Source organism: Anopheles ziemanni, chromosome 3, assembly GCF_943734765.1.
Source record: "Anopheles ziemanni chromosome 3, idAnoZiCoDA_A2_x.2, whole genome shotgun sequence".
Taxonomy (NCBI): Eukaryota; Metazoa; Arthropoda; class Insecta; order Diptera; family Culicidae; genus Anopheles; species Anopheles ziemanni.
This window is the reverse complement of record NC_080706.1, coordinates 12,313,004-12,331,974: the sequence shown is the minus strand read 5'-3', so window position 1 is coordinate 12,331,974 and position 18,971 is coordinate 12,313,004. Positions and strand designations below refer to the sequence as shown.

General features: G+C 45.4%; 1 protein-coding gene across 1 annotated transcript; it reads left to right on the top strand.

The window, feature by feature from the left end:
• The first annotated feature begins 3,457 nt into the window (after positions 1-3,457).
• On the top strand, positions 3,458-15,726 carry LOC131285383 (steroid hormone receptor ERR2). The gene is made up of 6 exons (XM_058314237.1): positions 3,458-3,475; positions 13,227-13,370; positions 13,692-13,995; positions 14,063-14,820; positions 15,288-15,460; positions 15,549-15,726. The coding sequence occupies exons 1-6, from the start codon at positions 3,464-3,466 to the stop codon at positions 15,709-15,711; spliced, it is 1,554 nt and encodes a 517-aa protein (XP_058170220.1). The 5' UTR covers positions 3,458-3,463; the 3' UTR covers positions 15,712-15,726.
• Positions 15,727-18,971: the final 3,245 nt, after the last annotated feature.

Genomic DNA, 18,971 nt, shown 5'->3' with positions numbered 1-18,971 from the left:
GTGCACGTTTGCCACCAACCAATATAAGGCTCGTTTCGACGAAAAGGGTCGAGTATAAATAAGTTCAAGAGCTTCAACCGGCTTTGGTAAGGGTTGGGTAAACAGCGGCATCCTGTATGAAACACGTTTCTAATTTGCAGTTCATTGAATTTTACCCAACACTATTCTTTCCTGAATTTAGATGCCTTACAACACGGTATGGGAAAATCGCTTCTATTTTATTGTCTTTTCCTTCTGTTTTTCAAACTAACCCCGGGAGGGGCGCATACTGATGGCAGCGATGAATTAGAAGTCCTTCCGAGTCCCCGGCTCAGACAGCCTCCGTATACATTTGTATGTTTTTTGGCAAATATATGCTGCTCTTGGCCGCCAGAATTTGTAACAGAAATGTAAATCTCGTTTTTTGGGGAGGTCTGTGTCAGCTGTTTCGGCAAACCGATGGTCGTCTGCGGCCGTCTCACGGTCAAGAACGCGTCTGATTCGAATCTATGAGATGTGTTCGGTACATCTGATAGAAAAGAAGGCAGGCAACTATGGGTGTCTAGAGATTAGGTACACATTTTGCACTTGAAATGGACTTTGACGGATTGACTAGACTTCCAAGAGAGGAGGCTCTGGGGACAGTAGCAGTTTTTACTTTATGTTTCGTCTAATCAAGTCGTTAAAGAATTTTGGGTAATTGTGCCACAAAAGAAGATGTTTGAGAAAGCGCAATGTTGCAATTAAGTTTGTTCTGTAAATGATTTCTCGTAACCTTAAAGGCGTACTCACGGTAGTTCAAGCGATTAGAGGATTATATTGTGATATGATGCCATCTACTGATTGTTTTATGTTGAACATTTTCAAATTCTCCTACACCGTTGCTTGATGAACTACTTGGCGCCCCCTTTTCAAATATTCAGTTGATCTTTATTCTTTATGCGTGGTGTTTCATTTTGCCATATTTGATTATTGGTTTAAATTAATCAGCAAATAAACTTGTTGGGACAACAATTAACACCTTTTGAAAATCCAGTTTCGTAATTTTAACCAGGCGCCTCCATTGAAAATGAAGCTATTAGAAGAGGTTCTAGAAAAAGATTTAATGTATTTTGTCGGAGTCACTGTTGACTATGTGTTGACCACATGAAAGAGGAACATGTGATTTAAAGATATTTCTCTTCTCAAAACTTTCCGATGGACCTCTCCTCCGTCGTCTCGCCAGCTTCTCTATCGTTTTTCTTCCCGTACCGTCGGCTCGCTGACATTCCGATGGCGCCGCCCCGGTTCGTGATTGATGGTTGGGTTATTTTGGAGCTTTAAAACCCTTTACTACAAAAAACAAAAAACAAAAAAAACAAAATCGTTGTTTCACCAGCAGGCACCACACAGATACGCACATCACGAGTTGTTATGCTCGACGGGTCCGATTGGAGAGGGCCTGTTTTCCTTCCCTCACCAAACCAAAGCAAACCAAACCGATGGCGTGAGACGAATCGTCGCAAACTGGACGCGTACGAACGAAGCGAATGCGATGAGGAGGAAACACAACCCGACAACATCTCACTTTCCCTGGCCCGCGCCCGCCAGGGCTGCGTTCACTTTCCATCGGTGGAAACGCGACCGCCACCGGAACGACGGGCCGGTCTACCACAGGCGCGCCAGTAATCCGGTCCGTCCGTCCTCTGCCGATCTTGTTGGATCGAAGCAGGGGAGTGTGTGGATGTTTTGTTCTGGCAAAAGTTTTTCCTCCAAACGGGTAAGGGAGGGAAGTCAGGGGGTATGCGTTGCCGAATTCCGTGGCTCACACTTCCCCGCCGGGGCTGGTTGCGATTAGTTGCGCTTGGCTGCATGGTGCCGCGAATTCCGCGTTCGTGTGTGTGTGTGTGTGTGTGTGTTTCGGTTCAGAAAAGCCGCCTCGGTGAAGGGAAACGGCGGCGGTGAACACGACGGACGGATGGCGAGCTGCTGGCGCTCGTAACAGCTGGTGGGATCGTTATGGTGCGCGTTCGCTAGAACCGGGTTTCACACGCACACACATCCCGGTGGGGGATTTTTGTTCGCGGTGTGTCATGCGGTTTGCCGGCCGCCACCGCCACCATCAGCAGCGCCATTCGCCATCATCACCATCATCACCATCATCATCATCATCGAAAGGTAGCGCGATACCGCGAATCGAGAGGAAGAGGCTCGACGATCGCAGCGTTGTGTGCGTCCACCGGATTCGGCTTCCCTCTAACGCGAATACGCGATTAAATTATAATGCTGCTGCTCTGCTGCCGATACCGGTGGTGTGTGTGTACGTTTCACCGCCAGTCGACGAGTTTTTAAAACAAAAACAAAAACCCTTCACCGATACACACAACAACGACGGCGTAGCTATGGCAGCTCCATCCGCAACGAAAGACGATCGAGCGCTGGAGCAGCAGCCGGAGGCGGAGGAAGGCCGACGGTGACGGTGACGGTGACGGGCAGGGTCCATGTATAGAGTAAACCCAGCCAGAACACGGCGGGCAGCACAAGCGTATTATATATGAAAAACAAATTTCGCGAACCGAACCGCGCTCAGTACGAGACTTTATGTCGCTCGGTTCGGACGTCCTGCGACTGGTGAGCGAGAATCCGGCTCCTCCAATACACGCACCGCCACGAGAACGCCGAGTCGCCCAGCGTGGTGTGGCCCTTCCACTGTCCTCTCGAAGCTGTCCGCGTTGCGCTTCACCGTTCAATCGGAATCTCGTTTCGATGGTCGCCGATGTTTCGCTACTCTTGACTCGTAGGAAAGCAACAACGAAGGTGCTGCCGTCGATCGGGTGACGTTTCGCTTGTTTGGACTATCGGGTACCTGCGCGCTGGCAGCTGAAGGGCCCGGACAGGGTTATCACACACATGTGCGCAGTCGGCACCGCAACCCCCGCGGTGAATTTTGTGGAGAACGTCATTTTGGAGGATTGATTGTGCGCCAGCATCATCTTCCCTGATCGATAAAGTGCGTGCGTGTGTATGTATGTGAGCGATCGTGTGTACTGTGATAAGGGTTAGCCTTTTGCTGAGGACGGGTAAAAGTGCCAAGTGTGCCTCTGTGATCCTACTTTCGAGCAAGAGAGACGGTTTCAAAAAAACGGTTTGTTGTGTTTAGAACTTTCCGGGGATGAACTCAAGTGCCTTCCGTAAACAGATTTGACACACAGGTGTTGTAAAAATATCCTATCCGTGTGGAGCGGTTCAAAGTTGACGTTTAGGCAGACGACGAAGCTTTAATCTTAATCGCAACGCGCATTCACTTGAGCGTGAGTCAGGTGCCTTTTTGTAGCAAGAGCGGTGGAGAATCAGTTTACCTGTATGCCAAAAGCAGGCTGGTCGATCGTTTTAATAGGATCCTTCTCGGCCGGTTCCCGCGGACCGCAACTAGCTTACGATGGAAGTCGGAAGGCAGTGGCTAGTGGAAAAATCCAAGCTGGACGAAAACGTCATTGACGGTTGGATGCAAGAAGTGGTAAGTGGGTTACTCTACCGACCAGGTGATTGACGGCGTAAATTCTTCCCCTGGTGCTTGTTTCCCCCCGGATATGTAATGCCTTTCGCTTCAAGGGTTACCGTCTCGCAACTCGCGGTTTGTTCAAATTTGCTGCCGGTGTGTAGAACAGTTGTGCAATGGGCCCAAGAAAGCGAACTGCCGGGATGATATAACGACAAAACACACTCGATACGTCGTGCCACAAATTAACAGCCGTAACCCGTTGAGGTGAGGGAGGGAATCGGTAGATCCGGCCCTTTTTTGTGTGTTCTATCCTTTTTCTTCACACTATTATGTCAGCCCTCGGTTGCGGCCGGCTTTCAACCCTGCCCGAGCCCCCAACCCCCTCCCGACCAATTCTCCGTGAGCCATGATTCTCGTGTTACATTCCGGTACGTTCTGTCCGATTCACACACCTACGGCTCCACTTCCTTCCCCACGCTTTCTTCTACCCCCGCCTGGTTCCCATCATCATCCGTCCAGCATCGATCGTGTTTCAGCCGCGCCGTGGTGTTGTTCTAACCTTTGCGGTAGGGTAGCGGGAGGGGGGAGTGGGGGGGGGGGGGACTCTAGTGGTATTTTGTAAGTTATCGTTATTTTGTCACGGTTTGCGTTTTTCCCCGTTTTTTTTTATAAGATCGTTTTTGCCCAATGAATGGGAAAGGTGGTACCGAGCCTTTGGCTTCTTGTGGTGGTGCTATAAAAAATGAGAGAGGAATAAAAAGAATTGAATGATTGATGATGGGATTTAGGGTTCCGAAAATGATATATGGAGATAAACTTACGGAAAATTGGTATGTAATTTGAATTGCAGCTTTCAATAAATGCCGTTTCAAGGCGAAAGAAGAAAATTATGTTACTTAGTAGTTAAATTGCAAAGACAGCAAAGTGATTTTGTTTAACGTAATCATAAACATCGCGTTATGTTCAATTATGTTTTTTTTTGTCGGGCACATCGAGTTTTTGCTGAGGCACACGGGATATATATGTTTTACCTCTCCCTTGTCTATTCTCTGTGTTGATTTAAAAGTCGATTCCCTAGACTAAATTAATCCGGCACATCATTGAAGATGTCAATCATAAACACGTTCTGTTGGGATGGTTGTATAGCTGCGAACGTGTTGCCGTGTTTTTCCTGGCTTTTGCTTTTGGGTTGTGCTCTTTTTGCTCTAACATATACGTTTATCCATTTACCGTTTGGTCGATCAATCGACAGAGTTTGTACAGTTTAAGCGCGTGTAATTTTTTTTTTGTTATTCTGAATGTGTGTGGAAAAGCATTTCGCAGATGACTTTTTTCTTTCATTGCATTGACACGTGCTTGTGTATTTTTTTTTTTCTCCAAAGAATCAATATTTGTACGACACGCATAACACCTTTTCAAACGAGCAGTTTATATCAATGCTACCAGAGTTGGGACAAAAACACTACCTTTCCCAACAATCGGTTCGAATTGAAGTCTACAATAAGTTTAAAAATTACCATCTGGAAATTTATGTTTTTCCTGATTGTTAATGATGTTCCAGTGTTGGTAGTTCATGAATTGTAAAATATATGTGAAAATGTAAAAATTGCACCTTGAACATGATCATTGTATGTATCTTTTCCAGTGAGATCAAACATGTTTCATAGAAGCAGATAAATTGCCCATAAGAAAATGTCTTAACATTTGCTTGTGTACGGTACCCCCAAAACCTCGACGATTCGAGTCAACAAAACATATTTCCTTCGAACCCTTAGCCTGCGGATAGGAGTGGTAGGAAGTTGTAAAAAAAACATCATCTTGCTCGCTCCTCCTTGTTTTTGTTTTGCTGACGATTTTTTTGCAGGAATTAAAAAACGGATAAGAATGTAACAAATTACGGAACATTTATTCGTCTATACTCATCGGTGGATAGTTTTCCATTGGGGGGGCGTGTGGAGAAGGAACACCGCTGTCGAAAGACAAGCCTTTGAGTAATGGTCGTTTGAAGTGGCGGAGGAGATATGCACGTGCGTCCGAGTCCACCGCCGATGCACGTAACGAATCGTTCAAATGGCCGTACTTAACGTCCGAACCACTCAGAATGACCAAACCGAGCCAAAAACCGTAGGCTGAGCACCGTGCGCAAACATTATGTTCCGGGGGCACAGGCGGAAAGACAACCAGCAGCGATCGTAAGCGGTTTGTTTTATGTGGTTACGCCATTTTTTTTTCTCCTCCCATATTCAATTTTAGCTGATGGCAGTTTATTACCGCAGGTCTTTTTTTATTCTGTGTAAAAGATTGTGGCGTGTGCGCACGGATTTTGTGCACCATTACAGATTGCGAAGTCGATTGCAGACACTTTGTAGAAGGATCTGGCCACGAAGAGTTCAAGTGTCATTATTCCGTCATTTTTTCGTTGAACATTTTATCTTTTATAATTTATTTTTCAATTCCCTTCCAAATGTCCGGTTTCTACCCCATTTTGTATGCGATGAGGTTCATGTTTTATTGTGCAATTTTATGTTCGTGCAGCACTTATCAACGCATCTCCCGATGCAAACCTCTCTATATAAACTAGCTTATTTTGGTTGAAAGGTGAGTTTTAACGATACTTCTTACGTGCGCTCAAAACCCCGCGCCAACCTCCTCGCTGATTGAGCTTAGCTTCGTAAAAGTTGCTTTAAAATCTATCGCTTCCTCTCGCAAGCTGACAGATGGGTGTTCAAATCGTACCTCTTGCTGGGACTAGGTCTTCTACTTGCAAGCGTCCATTGGCAGCAAGGCATTCGGACGAAGGCTTGCCTTGAGTCGGAGTCGCTCTTCCCGGTAGAATATATTTTTTCCTCCCCGTAAAGATTGGTTTTATGCATTTTTAATTTAATTATCACTACCTTCGTGATTCGCACCGTATCGCTTCGGCTCGATCTTGCGGAGAAGGATCGCCCTGGCGACCATGGTCCGGATGGAAAGGCGCGTGTGTATTTTGGAAAGATTTATGACAACCGATAGCATATTCGCAGCGACTCCCCTTCTCGGCGTTTTGACGAGGAGTTGACAGGGTTGGGACTCGTAAACTGCCAAAGCCAAAGGATTCGCGCATGCTTTCCGTGATTTGTTTGGGGCTTTTTCGCGTCATAACGGAGCTTCGAGCTAATCGCGGACATTAAAATGAACCAACCGCTGGAACATACACACACACACACACACACACACACACACACACACACACACACACACAGCAGGGATTGCAGTTTACCATCGAATGCGAGAACTAATCAATTTTGCCAGCACTCAGCTGTCAATTAGAAGTAGAAGCCTTGCCCGCGCGGACGGAGCTGTGTAAAAAAAAAACTAACAACTAAACCCCTGAGAGCTTTTTGTTTCGTTAAAGATGCTGTCAAGTGTGATCGTAATCTCCGGCTACTGTTTAGAGGGAGTGCCACGGACACAAAAAAGAGCATGTGGATGTTGTTCCCCGAAAACCTGAGGTTTCTTTTTTCGTGAAGCACATTCCGCTGATATATTTGAGCTCACATAATTAACATTACTGGGAAAACTTTGTCTATTTCTATGTTTCTATCTTTTTGCATGCGTTGTGTTTGCTGTCTTTCGAAAATAACATAAATTTGACGTTCCGTTAATGTTGGGAATCCGTTCTTAATTTTTGTTTAGATTTAAATGTAAATTAAACGAAAAGTGTTAAATCCGTTAAAAAAGCACACAGAAATAATGCAAAAAGTTGAATAGCGCACCACAATATTCTTCTCCGTTGAAATGTTTTTTTTATATTCCTTCCTGCAATGAATTGGATTATACTAATTTACTTTCAATTTGTATAATTTTTTATGTCGTTTATAAAACCCTAGTATTGCTTGGAAGTGTGTTTTTGTTTAACATTTTTCCTTTATTGTTTTCTTTCATTAAACTATTTTTTTTTCCGTTAAGTAAGATACACTGTTTTCAGGGCCAGTTTGTTCGCATCAAGCTGCTCTTTGCTAGTAGTAGGCAGTGAATTGCACGCGCAAGGTTTTTGTTTGGCATCGTTAGGAACCAGTTTGGGTTTGTTAAGTTTAACTTTGCCGTTATCGGTAGCAACATTGGCGCGACAACAACGCGACCTTTTCTCGTCGCACCAATGTTGCTACCGATAACGGCAAAGTTAAACTTGACAAGCCCAAAGTGCTTCCTAACGAAACCAAACAAAAACCGTGCGCGTGCAATTGACTGCCTACTACCAACAAAGAGCAGCTTGATGTCGACGAATTGGCCCTGAAAACAGTGTAAAGTAATTTGTTGTTTTCTTTATGTGAGAAAATTCTAAGTATAAATAAATAAATCCTTGTTATTTCATCGGTTAAAACTGACCCTCATTTTCTGCAATGTGTTTTTAGCCTTCGCTGGTAACTAACTAACACTTCCACACTCCGGAATGGAAGTCGAATGTTGTCAAACAACCATCCGGAAATTATTTCCGCTTCCCGGCAGCTGATAGCGGTATATTTATATGCACTCCGCAACCGTCCATTGAGCTGCAGCAACCATTGCGCAATGCACTGACGATGGTCAGACCAGCTTGGAAGGAAAGTTGCACCCGGAGTCACAGGCGGTAAGTGTGCGTGTTCGACCGACTCGAAAGATGACGTGTCATCCGCACATTTTAGCCCGAATAATGATGCGCTCAGTCAGTCGTTCGATTGCGTTTTGCATGCGGCGTCGGCGTGAGTATGTTTTCGTCTTTGAACCATCGCGATGTTTACGACTTTTCCGCCTCCTTTCCCAACCGATCACTTTCTTGACCTTCTCCCGGCGGCTTTGTTTTCGAGTGCTGATAGTGGCGCGACCCATTATCATCGTCATGCGAAACCGGTGTGGCCCTTTCGCCGCTGGCATCATCGCGCATAATGCTTATGCTACTTTTTGCTCCAATCTAAGCCACCGTTCGACCCTTGGGAAAGAATAGGTGAGTAGGAAGGGAGGGTGTGATCTAGCATGGTCCGGTTGCAATCGCTGAGAATTAAGTGATCTTTCGCCGAGATCAAAATTAGCCCGCAGCGTTGGGGGCGCTGGGATCGCTTTAGTTTATTTATTTCTAACCTAAATGTTCTCCTTCTTCGGTTTGTCTTAAAATGGTTTGTTTTTCATTTTTAGAAATAAAACATCTCACCAAACATTTTTGACCACCGGGATGCTGCACCCTTGCCCACGATTCAAGATGGCCGCACCAGCACAGCAAACTTTCGGGCGGCTTTAATTCGCCGTCGACGACGCACCGATGCCGCTGTGTTGGTGTTGGTTGCCATTCAAGAGCAGCGCTAGTTTGCCTTGAACTTGACCGTGGAACGCGAGAGAGGCTTTTACTATTATTGAAGCCGCCTTCCCCGCGCCTTCACACGCCATAACCGACCGACCCACTAATAGTGGCGAACGCGAAAGGGGAAGGAAGGAAAGAAGATCGAAACGGCGAGACACGAACGACCATTACCCAGCCGGCCATGTACAGTTGGCGTACGATGCATTAGATACCTCTCTTCCTCTTTATGGCCGTGGTGCTCTCTCGGTGCTACGTTCCTTCGTGCCGGTGCCAGACAAAAAGGGAAAGGAGGGGAAGAGGGGGGCGAGTCGAGCCGTCGTTACAAGCCACCAATTTCTTCGCCATGTTCTTCCGTGCTTCTCCGTCACTGGCGCGGGCATCCTCTCACTTTCAGGAAGCTGACTGTTGTTGTGACTGGAACGAACAGCAATCCGCTTCACCGGATTATTACGAAACCGAATCGAAGGAACGAAACTCGCGCCACCCGCCACCCACCAGCACACCACCCCTTCGTGGAACGTTGTTTCGCGGTAGTCGACGCGAAAATAGTGAAGAACAAGAAACGTGTGTTGCGAGAAGGAATGGAGGAAAAAAACACATCCTCCACAAAACTCCATCTTCCCCGGCGCTAATTGCTTTTGAATGATTACTGGCTGGCCTGGTTGGCTGGTGTTTGTGGTGTTGGTTGTTTCTGGTACAACCCCGGAGTGTGTTGGTTGCGGGCGTAATGTTGGCTGATTTTTTTCTGCCCTTCACACGTGCCGTCCCGCTCACTTTTCGATCGATCGAGACAAACTCCTTTGGCCAGAAGAGTTGCTTCTTCGGAAAAGTATTTTGGCATTATGCCCAATGGAAACGGACTGTTTGTGGCAGAACACTTGTAAAGCAAACACACTTTTGGGGGGTTTTAAGTACACGAGTTTTTGAGTGCAAATTATTACTGAACTTTTATTCTCTGCCCGTTCATAATTTTACTACCTCAGTTGTGAATCCATTTCTCTTCCATTTGTGCGCGTGCTAGTTTGATTGAAACGGTGTACAAAATTATTGGATTTCCTTTCAAAGTTCTAATTCGAGGCTTTTTATTTTACTTCGTCACACACCAATGAATTCAGATCGCTAAGAACGTTCACGTTCACTTTCAACCCACCTCATGCGGATCCTCGGAAGGGCTGGGTTTTTGTGGGATCGAAAAGTAAAAGTGGCCCTCGGTGGTTTACTTCACGGGATTAAAGGCTCGTGTTTTGCCAGCTGCCAATCAAGTGGAGAACTCTTGAATCAATTTTAGACTAAAAGAATTCTCCCGAATTTATGGCGAGATGCCGAACAACGTAGCTGAAAGGATAAGAAGGCTGCAGGTTCGATTTTTAATTTCCGGTTGTGATCGGGGTGAGGATTAAGCAAAAAATAAGCTTTTTTTCCCCTTCTTCCGCGAACCCGTCATGCTTGAAAGGGTTTGATTTTTACCAAATTTTAAATGAGCTGCATTGACCACCGGTTGAAGCAGAGCTAATTTTCGGTTGCATGCTGCGTTAAATTAATAAACCACCGATCACCGATGGTGCCACTTTTTTTTTTTTGTTTCGATTCGCCATTTTTTCGCCGACAGCCACTCGAACGGCAACCGTTTTCCTTCGCTTATTTTTGGTTTTTTTTTTGTTGATGCAGACAATTTTAACGCCTATCGAGAAACCAATGTTCCCCCGAAGCCTCCAATCATTCGTATTCAATCGAGTCCGCTCCCGGCGACGACCGGCAATCAAGAATCCCCCCGCGATCCGTGGGCGAAAATTACCATTTTACCTACTACTTTTCCGCTGTACTAGTGTTTCGCGTGAGGGGGTTGCGTGCCTTTTTTTGGCTTTCCAACCGGCAAAAAATAGGCTTCAACCGCAAAGGGGGGGATGATTTCGGTGGAAGAGGATGAAATAAAATAAAATTAACGCTTCCTCTACGCACCACCGGTTGCAGCAACTGCACAATGCTCTAATGATGACTCTGCTGACGGTGGACGATGATGGTGCATTAACATCATCGGTACCGGCGTTGCGAGGGACGGGAGGGAAGTGCACCGAATAGCCTCTGTGTGTGTGTGTGTGTGAGGTCATTGCACAGTGTCAAGGTTTTCACCCCAAAATAATACTCCCCGTTCAACGATGATGTAGGATGAAGTCTGCCTGGTGGAACGGTGGGAGAAGAAGGGGGAGATTGCCCAAAAAAAAAACCAAGAGCAAGTAACAAAACGAAATCTGCATCAAACTGCAGCTCATTACACGCTTCTCTCCTCCATAGTTTGGGGATCGATTAATGGGAATCCATGAAGGAGGATTTTTTTTGACCCGTGGTTTTGGTTTTGGGCGAATCCCCCCGAGCGTGCAGTTCTATCATTGTGGCCCACGAGATGTTCCAGCTGGTGGTTAGAGGGGGAAAGGATTACCTGCCGATGGGGGAGGGGGGCTTCCAGTGGAAATGATTATTGTAATTGGGGAACACAGGACAGGAGATTATTCGACTCGATGCATTGCACGTGTAAAGTGGTGGGGCGGTGGAGCACGATGAGGAGGAGAATAGGTGGTGGTAGTGGCAGGAGCCGGAACCTGTGCGGTCCACCGGGACGCGGAACGAATCGCAGTAAATCCATCAATCAATTGTGCATTAAGCGTGTCCCGTGCGCGCTCGTTTCGGCTTGATGTTGGTGGTGTTCCGTTGTCCAGTCTGGTCCGCCAAAAAACCAACGACAAAGCCATCTTTAACCTATCCCACCGATTCGTCTCCCCCCTTCGGGCAGGCAGCGCGGTGCCCAATTTTCGAGGCCGCAAAGTGGAGGCCGAAAATTGCACGAAATTGACTAGCGTGAAGCCGGGTGCACTTTTCGGCATTCACCCCCCGAAAGCCTTTTCTGCGGAACGGATCCGAAAGGTGCTTAACGAGAGAACAATTCCTGTACGACGGGGTTTGCAGTGGAAACGATCGAAGCAGGGAGCAGGGAAAAATTAGCAAAACAAAAAATAATGCTAGAATTAATTATGGACCATTTTTACCCGGTAGAGGGATATTGTTTCGATGCAGGGAGCGTCTGGTTTTGCAGCTGACCTTCCCCCAAACCTGCTAGCAGAAGTGCAATTAAGTACGGCTTAGCGGTAGTGCATTGTTGAACCGGGAAGGAGGCTCTCATCCGGTTGGAATTATCGAGCTCCTGGTTCTTCGATACGCTCGCTCGCTCGCCCGTTCGCAAGCAATCGACGATAAGTGCACCCCCTCTGGGAATAGCTTCGATTAAACAACGAGCTTAAAATTGAGCCACTATCGGCTTAGTGAAGGTTCTGATTGCTTTCGTTGGTTATAAGTAAACTTCCTTCTTTTGAAGGCTTGTGAGTGCAACACAGCAGTAATCCATGTTGGAATTCTATCTTATTAAATAGTTTTTATTCCGAAAAGCGTCTATATTAAGCCTGATTTTTCCATAATTGAAAACTATTGAAGAATATAAGTCGCAGTTCGCTCTGGCAGTATTTAAAAACATAAATTACTAGCTTGACGCCCCGGCGATGTCCGATGAAGAAGGGGTTGAGAAAAGAATTAGGGTTTTAATTCTTTACTTGAGAGCTATGTTTTAATTGAATAGTTACAATTACGGTATATTTAAAATGGTGGATATTTCAGTGATATCCCCGTGTTGTATGAGTTTGGTGGCATATTTTCTTGACATATGTGTGCATGTTTGTTTAGTTTGTGATAGGAAAACTGAGTTTTTATCAAAACATAGTCATTAAACAAATCTTCATCGACGTCTGCAGTGCTTAAACTTCATGTGTGGAAAGTTTCAGAAGCGACAGTTCAGTATTGATCGAGTTTTTTGTATACACAAAACTCCATACATAAAAAAAGCTAAAATATGTAATAGCTGGGTTCAAAAACATAAATTATGAAAAATTATGACAATGGGTCCAAAAAGCACCGGCAATCGGAAATTGTTTTTTTTTCTGAAGGACCAAGAAGCAGCTGAATTTTTGCCTTTCGATGATGTTTGATGTGTGGTTAAGTTTCCTTTCAAAACAAAATGTTCCAACCGAGGGCATTATGCACGAACTATTCAGCAGGCAAACACTCCTCCTATCTCCCGTAAAATGTTTGTTCACTTTTGTTTGCCTTCAGTTTCATCACTTTTCTCGCATTTTCGCTGGAGAAAATGTTCGCCTGCACTATTTTTTTATAAGCTATGTTAACATATGATTTGGAGCATTCAAACGGAACGAGTTTTGTTTGCTTCTGAAAGGAAGTCGTGCAATTATTGATTTTAAGTTTTGCTAATTGGGAAAGGCAAACCACCTCACCCTCCCTTACCTCCGGGATTGTGTTTGTCTTGGAAGCGTTCGCTCGTTGGCTGTGTTGCTTACCCGATGTTGCTGACAGTTCACGTTTACCACTTCGGTTTCGGTTCCGTTTTTGCAGGTGTCCCTGATGGAAAGCGATAGCACGCCCGCAAGGATCAAGCAGGAACTGATTGAAACGTCGTGCTGCAGCCCGTCGCCATCGTCCGCCGGCAGCAGCCTCTCCCAGATCAACCTGCTGTATGGCAATGCACCCAGTGGCAAGGTAACTTTAAGCCGAGAGAAATGCCTTCCCGAGCCCCATCGCAAGCTGGTTGGCAAGGGTGCTAAAGCTTTTATTACGCTTTGCTGAGGCGTGGAAGAATCAAGATTCGATTGCTCATTAAAAATCGCCAAAACCGATATGCCATTTCATTCAAGTTAAGGACCAACCATTTCACAGCAAGCATGCACCACGTTTTGTTACCCACATCAACACATCCCATAGCTGTTGACCACTGTTCAATGTTTAAGTTGATTTCGTTTATTCACAAATACAATTTCACTTTACATTCGGACATAACAAATGTATTTTCTCTTCTTGCAGATGGATTTCAAATGCAGCAACAACAATAACGAGACGACGCAACTGACGGAGCTGCACGGCAGTGGCAGCGGACACAGCCCGAGCAACGTCAAACCACAGTCACCCGGATCGCCGGACCGACAGTTCTGCAGCTCCACCACCTCCGCAATCGGCGACTTTGGCAGCGATGGCACCAACAACGACACGATCAAGGAGGAGATCCCACGGCGGCTCTGTCTGGTGTGCGGTGACGTTGCGAGCGGATTTCACTACGGCGTCGCGAGCTGCGAGGCGTGTAAGGCATTTTTCAAACGGACCATTCAAGGTAGGTAGGAGCGCAAGGAGAGAGGAGGAAGAAGGTTCGATTCTATTCCGTTCGAAACGTTCCGCAGGAAACATTGAGTACACGTGCCCTGCGAGCAACGACTGCGAGATCAACAAGCGGCGGAGGAAAGCGTGCCAGGCGTGCCGGTTCCGCAAGTGTCTGCTGATGGGCATGCTCAAGGAGGGCGTCCGGTTGGACCGGGTACGGGGCGGCCGCCAGAAGTACCGGCGCAATCCGTCCGCCAACACGTACCAGATGCAGCTGGTCCAGTCGAACCCGATGTACACGCCCCAGACGCTGGAGGACATCAAGATCCTGGAAGTATTAGCCTCGTTCGAGCCCGACCCACTCTCGATCGGCAACTGTGGCGATCTGATGAACGGCAGCACGGGCGAGGAGCGAAGCGCTGGCGGTGCCACGCAGTCGCCCAACGGTGCCAACACCGTGGCAACTTCCTCCTCGTCCTCGAGCAGCAGCACCAGCAATAGCAGCAACAGCAGTGCGTCCGGGGCGACAGCGGCCGCCGATTCCGGGGTCGAGCGAATGACGGTGGGCGGGGACGCGCAAGAGATACTGAGCGTGCTGAGTGATATTTACGATAAGGAGCTGGTCGGTGTGATCGGCTGGGCGAAACAGATACCGGGCTTCACCGATCTGCCGCTCAACGACCAGATGCGCCTGCTGCAGGTGAGCTGGGCCGAGCTGCTCACGCTGATGCTCGCCTTCCGTTCGATCCCGTTCGATGGACGGCTCTACTTCGCCACCGACTTTTGGCTCGACGAGCGATCGGCAAAGGAGTGTGGCGCCCTCGATCTCTACAACCATGTAAGTTAATACTATAAATCTACGAAGAGAATTATATCATAGGCTGTTCTTCCTAAATTTCAAATATGATAAATACAAAATTTTCTAGTGTAACCCTCTCGCGGCAATACAAAACCCCTCGATTAGTGTACTCGAAGGTTCGATTAGAAGTAGCCTTTGAAAAGGAACAGTGGTAAATTATTTTTCTATTTATTGTAGAAAAATGTATCTGACAAAAAATGATAAAAAAAACTATTCTTTGTGAGTGAAGGATAGCTTCGTTTGAGAAATCTACGATTGCCGGATATGTCTTTTTTTTCGACAAACATGTGCAAATAGACAACGCGAAAAATGGCAGATTTTGAAACTTTTCGATGTGTTCTTTTGTTGTTCGAATTCTATGACTAAAACTGACTAACCCTGAGTGTTGAATAAGTAACAATTTTATTTAATTCTGTTCCATTTGTTACGATTTGTTTTACCGACAGCTCGCACAAATCACCCAACGATTGGAAAAGATCTCGGCCACCAAGGAGGAATACTATCTGCTAAAGGCCCTGTCGCTCTCAAATTGTGATATCAGACTGGACAACTACAATGCGCTCAAAAAGATCCGTGACTCGATACTGTACGCACTCAATGACTGTGTGCTGCTTTTAAGGTAAAGTGTTGTTTTTACCATCCGCAATTAGCAGAGAGGGAATTGCACATTTTCAATCGCTTCCTATCGTTGTTCTTTCCCCCTTCAGGCAACATCAGGCTGTATCGCACCAGCAGCAGCTGCTTTTACTGCTGCCATCACTCCGGCAGGCGGACTTCATCATCCGTAAGTTCTGGACGAACGTGCATATCGAGGGCAACGTGACGATGAACAAGCTGTTCGTCGAAATGCTCGAGTCGGTATCGCGATAGAGAGGTACGATTGTTGGCGGGGAGCTCCGTCCCGACCCGGAGAGGACTTCTAAGGACGATATCGAGGATACTGGCCCGATTGTTGGCCTATTTTTTAATTGCTCGGAAGTGCGCGGTGAGAGACAAAAAGCGATACAGCAGACGATTAGCAAACCCCTACAGCTGCATTACTACTTTAAAGCTAAATCTGACTATGATTTCGTGGATTATGGTTACCGGAGCGTTATTCGAATTGTTTACGTAGTTTTAAGGTATCTGTTTTTTTTATCTTGTGTAGTACAATCGTGTCGCGTTTTTATTTCAAACCACCGTCGCGCATTCTTGCTCCTCGGACAATCTTTTGTGTAAAATTTTAAATGCTTTTCGTCGTTGCATCTAAATTGACGATGTTTAGATTTTGTTTCTCCTCACTGTGCTCCGTATTTGCATATAGGTTACCGTAGTCCGATAGTTCGTAGTGCTTCTCTAGCCTGTTGTCCCAACCCATTTATTAGGAGTCAATTTCAAAGTTAAGCATTCTGTAATTAGTGCCGTGTCGGTAGAACTATGAATTGGCAAGAGGCAGTTAAAAACCTCATTTCTTTAAACCAATAGTGAAAAGGCTAACATTGCCTTTAAATGTTTGCTACCTTACGGCAAGGTAGAAACGAAAGTTTCGTTTTGTCCTTGTTGCATTACTTCTTCATAAACAAATTGTCCAATTTCCGTTGTCTTTTATAACAGTACTACTGTAGCGATCTACACCGTTTAAAGACCTCCATTCGAGTGGGGTTATTTTTTTGAAACCTTTTCTATTCAAAGTAAGACTTACATGCAAGCGTAGACGATGGTTCGTTTTTGTGTTTTCGAAATCGATAAAAGCAATCCGTTCGACGCTCGATGCGCTGGACGAACATTCACACAATTTGCAATATCTTTACCCTGTAGGACACTAGTGTGTAAGTGCGATTGTAATTTATGCGCCGATATAAATGTCATGGATGGTGGGTGATGGTGACGTTCATATTCTACTTTCTTTCCGGTTTCTTACAATTTTAATTCATTATCTTTACGACTTACCGTTTTTTTTCTAAGGCAATAATGTATAAGTAGTGTCGGCTAGTGATTCAGTTTAAGCATAACAAAAGTTACTGTCGTACTGAAAGAGTAATTTGTCGAAATGCTTCACTTCAAGTCCAGGCTACATTAAACATCGTAGTCGTGTGCGCAAAATTCGGATGTTAATATTTTGGTCAATATTATATCCATCATAAAAATAGTAAAGCCTAATTGTGTTATGATTATTTTTTTCTTTTTGATTCGGACATTGGTAGTATCCGCTTGGAGTATAAAGCATCTTCGAAGTGGTAGCGGTCGCTAATAAACTTGCTGATCGAAAAATACTGAATCTCGGTCGGGTTAGGTTGCAAAAAGCCAACGGTAAAAAGTTTGTTGAGCACAGTTTTATGAACTTTCATGACAAGTACAACCCCACATACGCATAACCTTTCAATGAGCGAACCTGCACTGCGTGTTACGTTTCATTACATGTTTTTGAAACTGTTGTGAATGCATGTGCATAGTTTATTGCCCAATAATGGCAGTATCATAATGTAGGTGGCGCAAAGACCGACCGGAAGCAGACAAAGACAAGATCGAAGAACGGAGAGTAGAGAAAGAGTGGCATGCAGTAATCATGCATCAACACAGGTAAAAAAGTAAGAGAAATAACAAACAAATTGAGTGCAGTGGTTGATTCACATAGGTCTTTAAATCTTAAAATATATCTATATATCTATATACATCTATTTCGCAACCAGCTGAGATGTAAAGGCACCATTTAACATAGTTGAACCGTTAATTTCGTTGCGTGGTTAGTTTTTATTCTTTCGAAGACTCTGCTCTGATGGTGTAAAGAAAGCAGAAACCTCCCTTAGCTCTAGCATGAGAGCCTGCCCCCTGCGCAACCACAGAGGTAACGTTAAAGATGTAAGACATTTATTAAACCTTTTAGACAAGAGATGAAAATTAGAAATAATTTGCAATAAGCGCAAGCAAAACAAACAAGAAGTGGAAAATATTTTTCGCGGATCGTGAACCTGCGGTGTACAGAGATGAGAAAATATTGACGGTAGTGGTTAGGAAATGCTAGCAATAGAGTTTGAAACTTTCCGGACTATGCGGAAAGCGGACAGATTGTCTCAGGGATTGCACTGGTGCCGGTGGGTTGTTGTTTTGTGGATCGTTAGAGAGAGAAAAAAAAACAGAAGTCAGTAGGAGTGCGCGTAAGAGACCGGTAGACAGCCAGACGGAGAGTGGCCGGGATCAGAACGAGAAGGGAGGAATGAAAAACGCATGGAAGTAAAAAACAAAAACAGAAATACATCCGAGCACTATTTGCTAATACCGACTCAAATAATTTTGGCGTTTCATTCCGGTCCGGGTCATTGCTTTCGCCGAATAATTTTGCGCGTTCGTACGTTTCGTTTCTTGCTTGGGCGGGCAATAGATGACCATGTAAATGATCGATACAGAATGAGGTTGCATGAATTCATCGGAACACAGCCCTTGGGAAATTACTCCCAACGGGCTCATACATTCCGTCACCATTCCCTGCATGCAAAGATATAAACAAAAACAAATCTCCAACATCTATTTGCTTGTTTTTTCGCAGCTGATGCCTAACGAGTGGTTGGTTGGTTTAACGACCTCTTCGGTAAACGTTGTTCCGGTGGCTTCTGGGGTCCTTCGAGGAAATAGTCATGGCACGTGTTTATGGTTAGTTTTTCTTTCCGCTTGCCATGAAGCTGGTCACAGATGGCACGAACGGTACACCAGCCATGGCCAAGCGTTCTGTCGAAAGACATTTGCCGTTATTGACGCAAATCAGACATGTAACATTCATGCATAGTGTTACGAGAAAGTGAGTCGACAAGATAGTTGCAGGTAGGTAGAGTTCACTTCGTGGCAAGTAAAGCAGAAAGGTTGTCCAGCGTACCGTAGGTGACTATCACTATCTACGAGAAAACCTTCGTGAATGTTGGCCAATCGGTTGACTTTAAATTGTTATATTTGGAATTGCATTTTTTTTTTTGCTGGAAACGTAAACTAGACTACTTCAGAAAAGCTTACCTCTCGTTTGGCTGGAGATACAAGATGTCTTTAATATAATTTTTCCCATTTTGCAATGTAACGAATCAGAATGCAAAACACTGATGTTTCGTCTAATTTAAGGTCAACCTGGGCTGCATCGTTAAGCATCAAATCCTTGGAAGCGTTGG

Coding starts and splice junctions, on each gene's coding strand:
- LOC131285383 (XM_058314237.1), top strand. Junction 13,371..13,691: donor GCAATGCACCCAGTGGCAAG/GTAACTTTAAGC, acceptor CTCTTCTTGCAG/ATGGATTTCAAATGCAGCAA. Junction 14,821..15,287: donor CCCTCGATCTCTACAACCAT/GTAAGTTAATAC, acceptor TTTTACCGACAG/CTCGCACAAATCACCCAACG.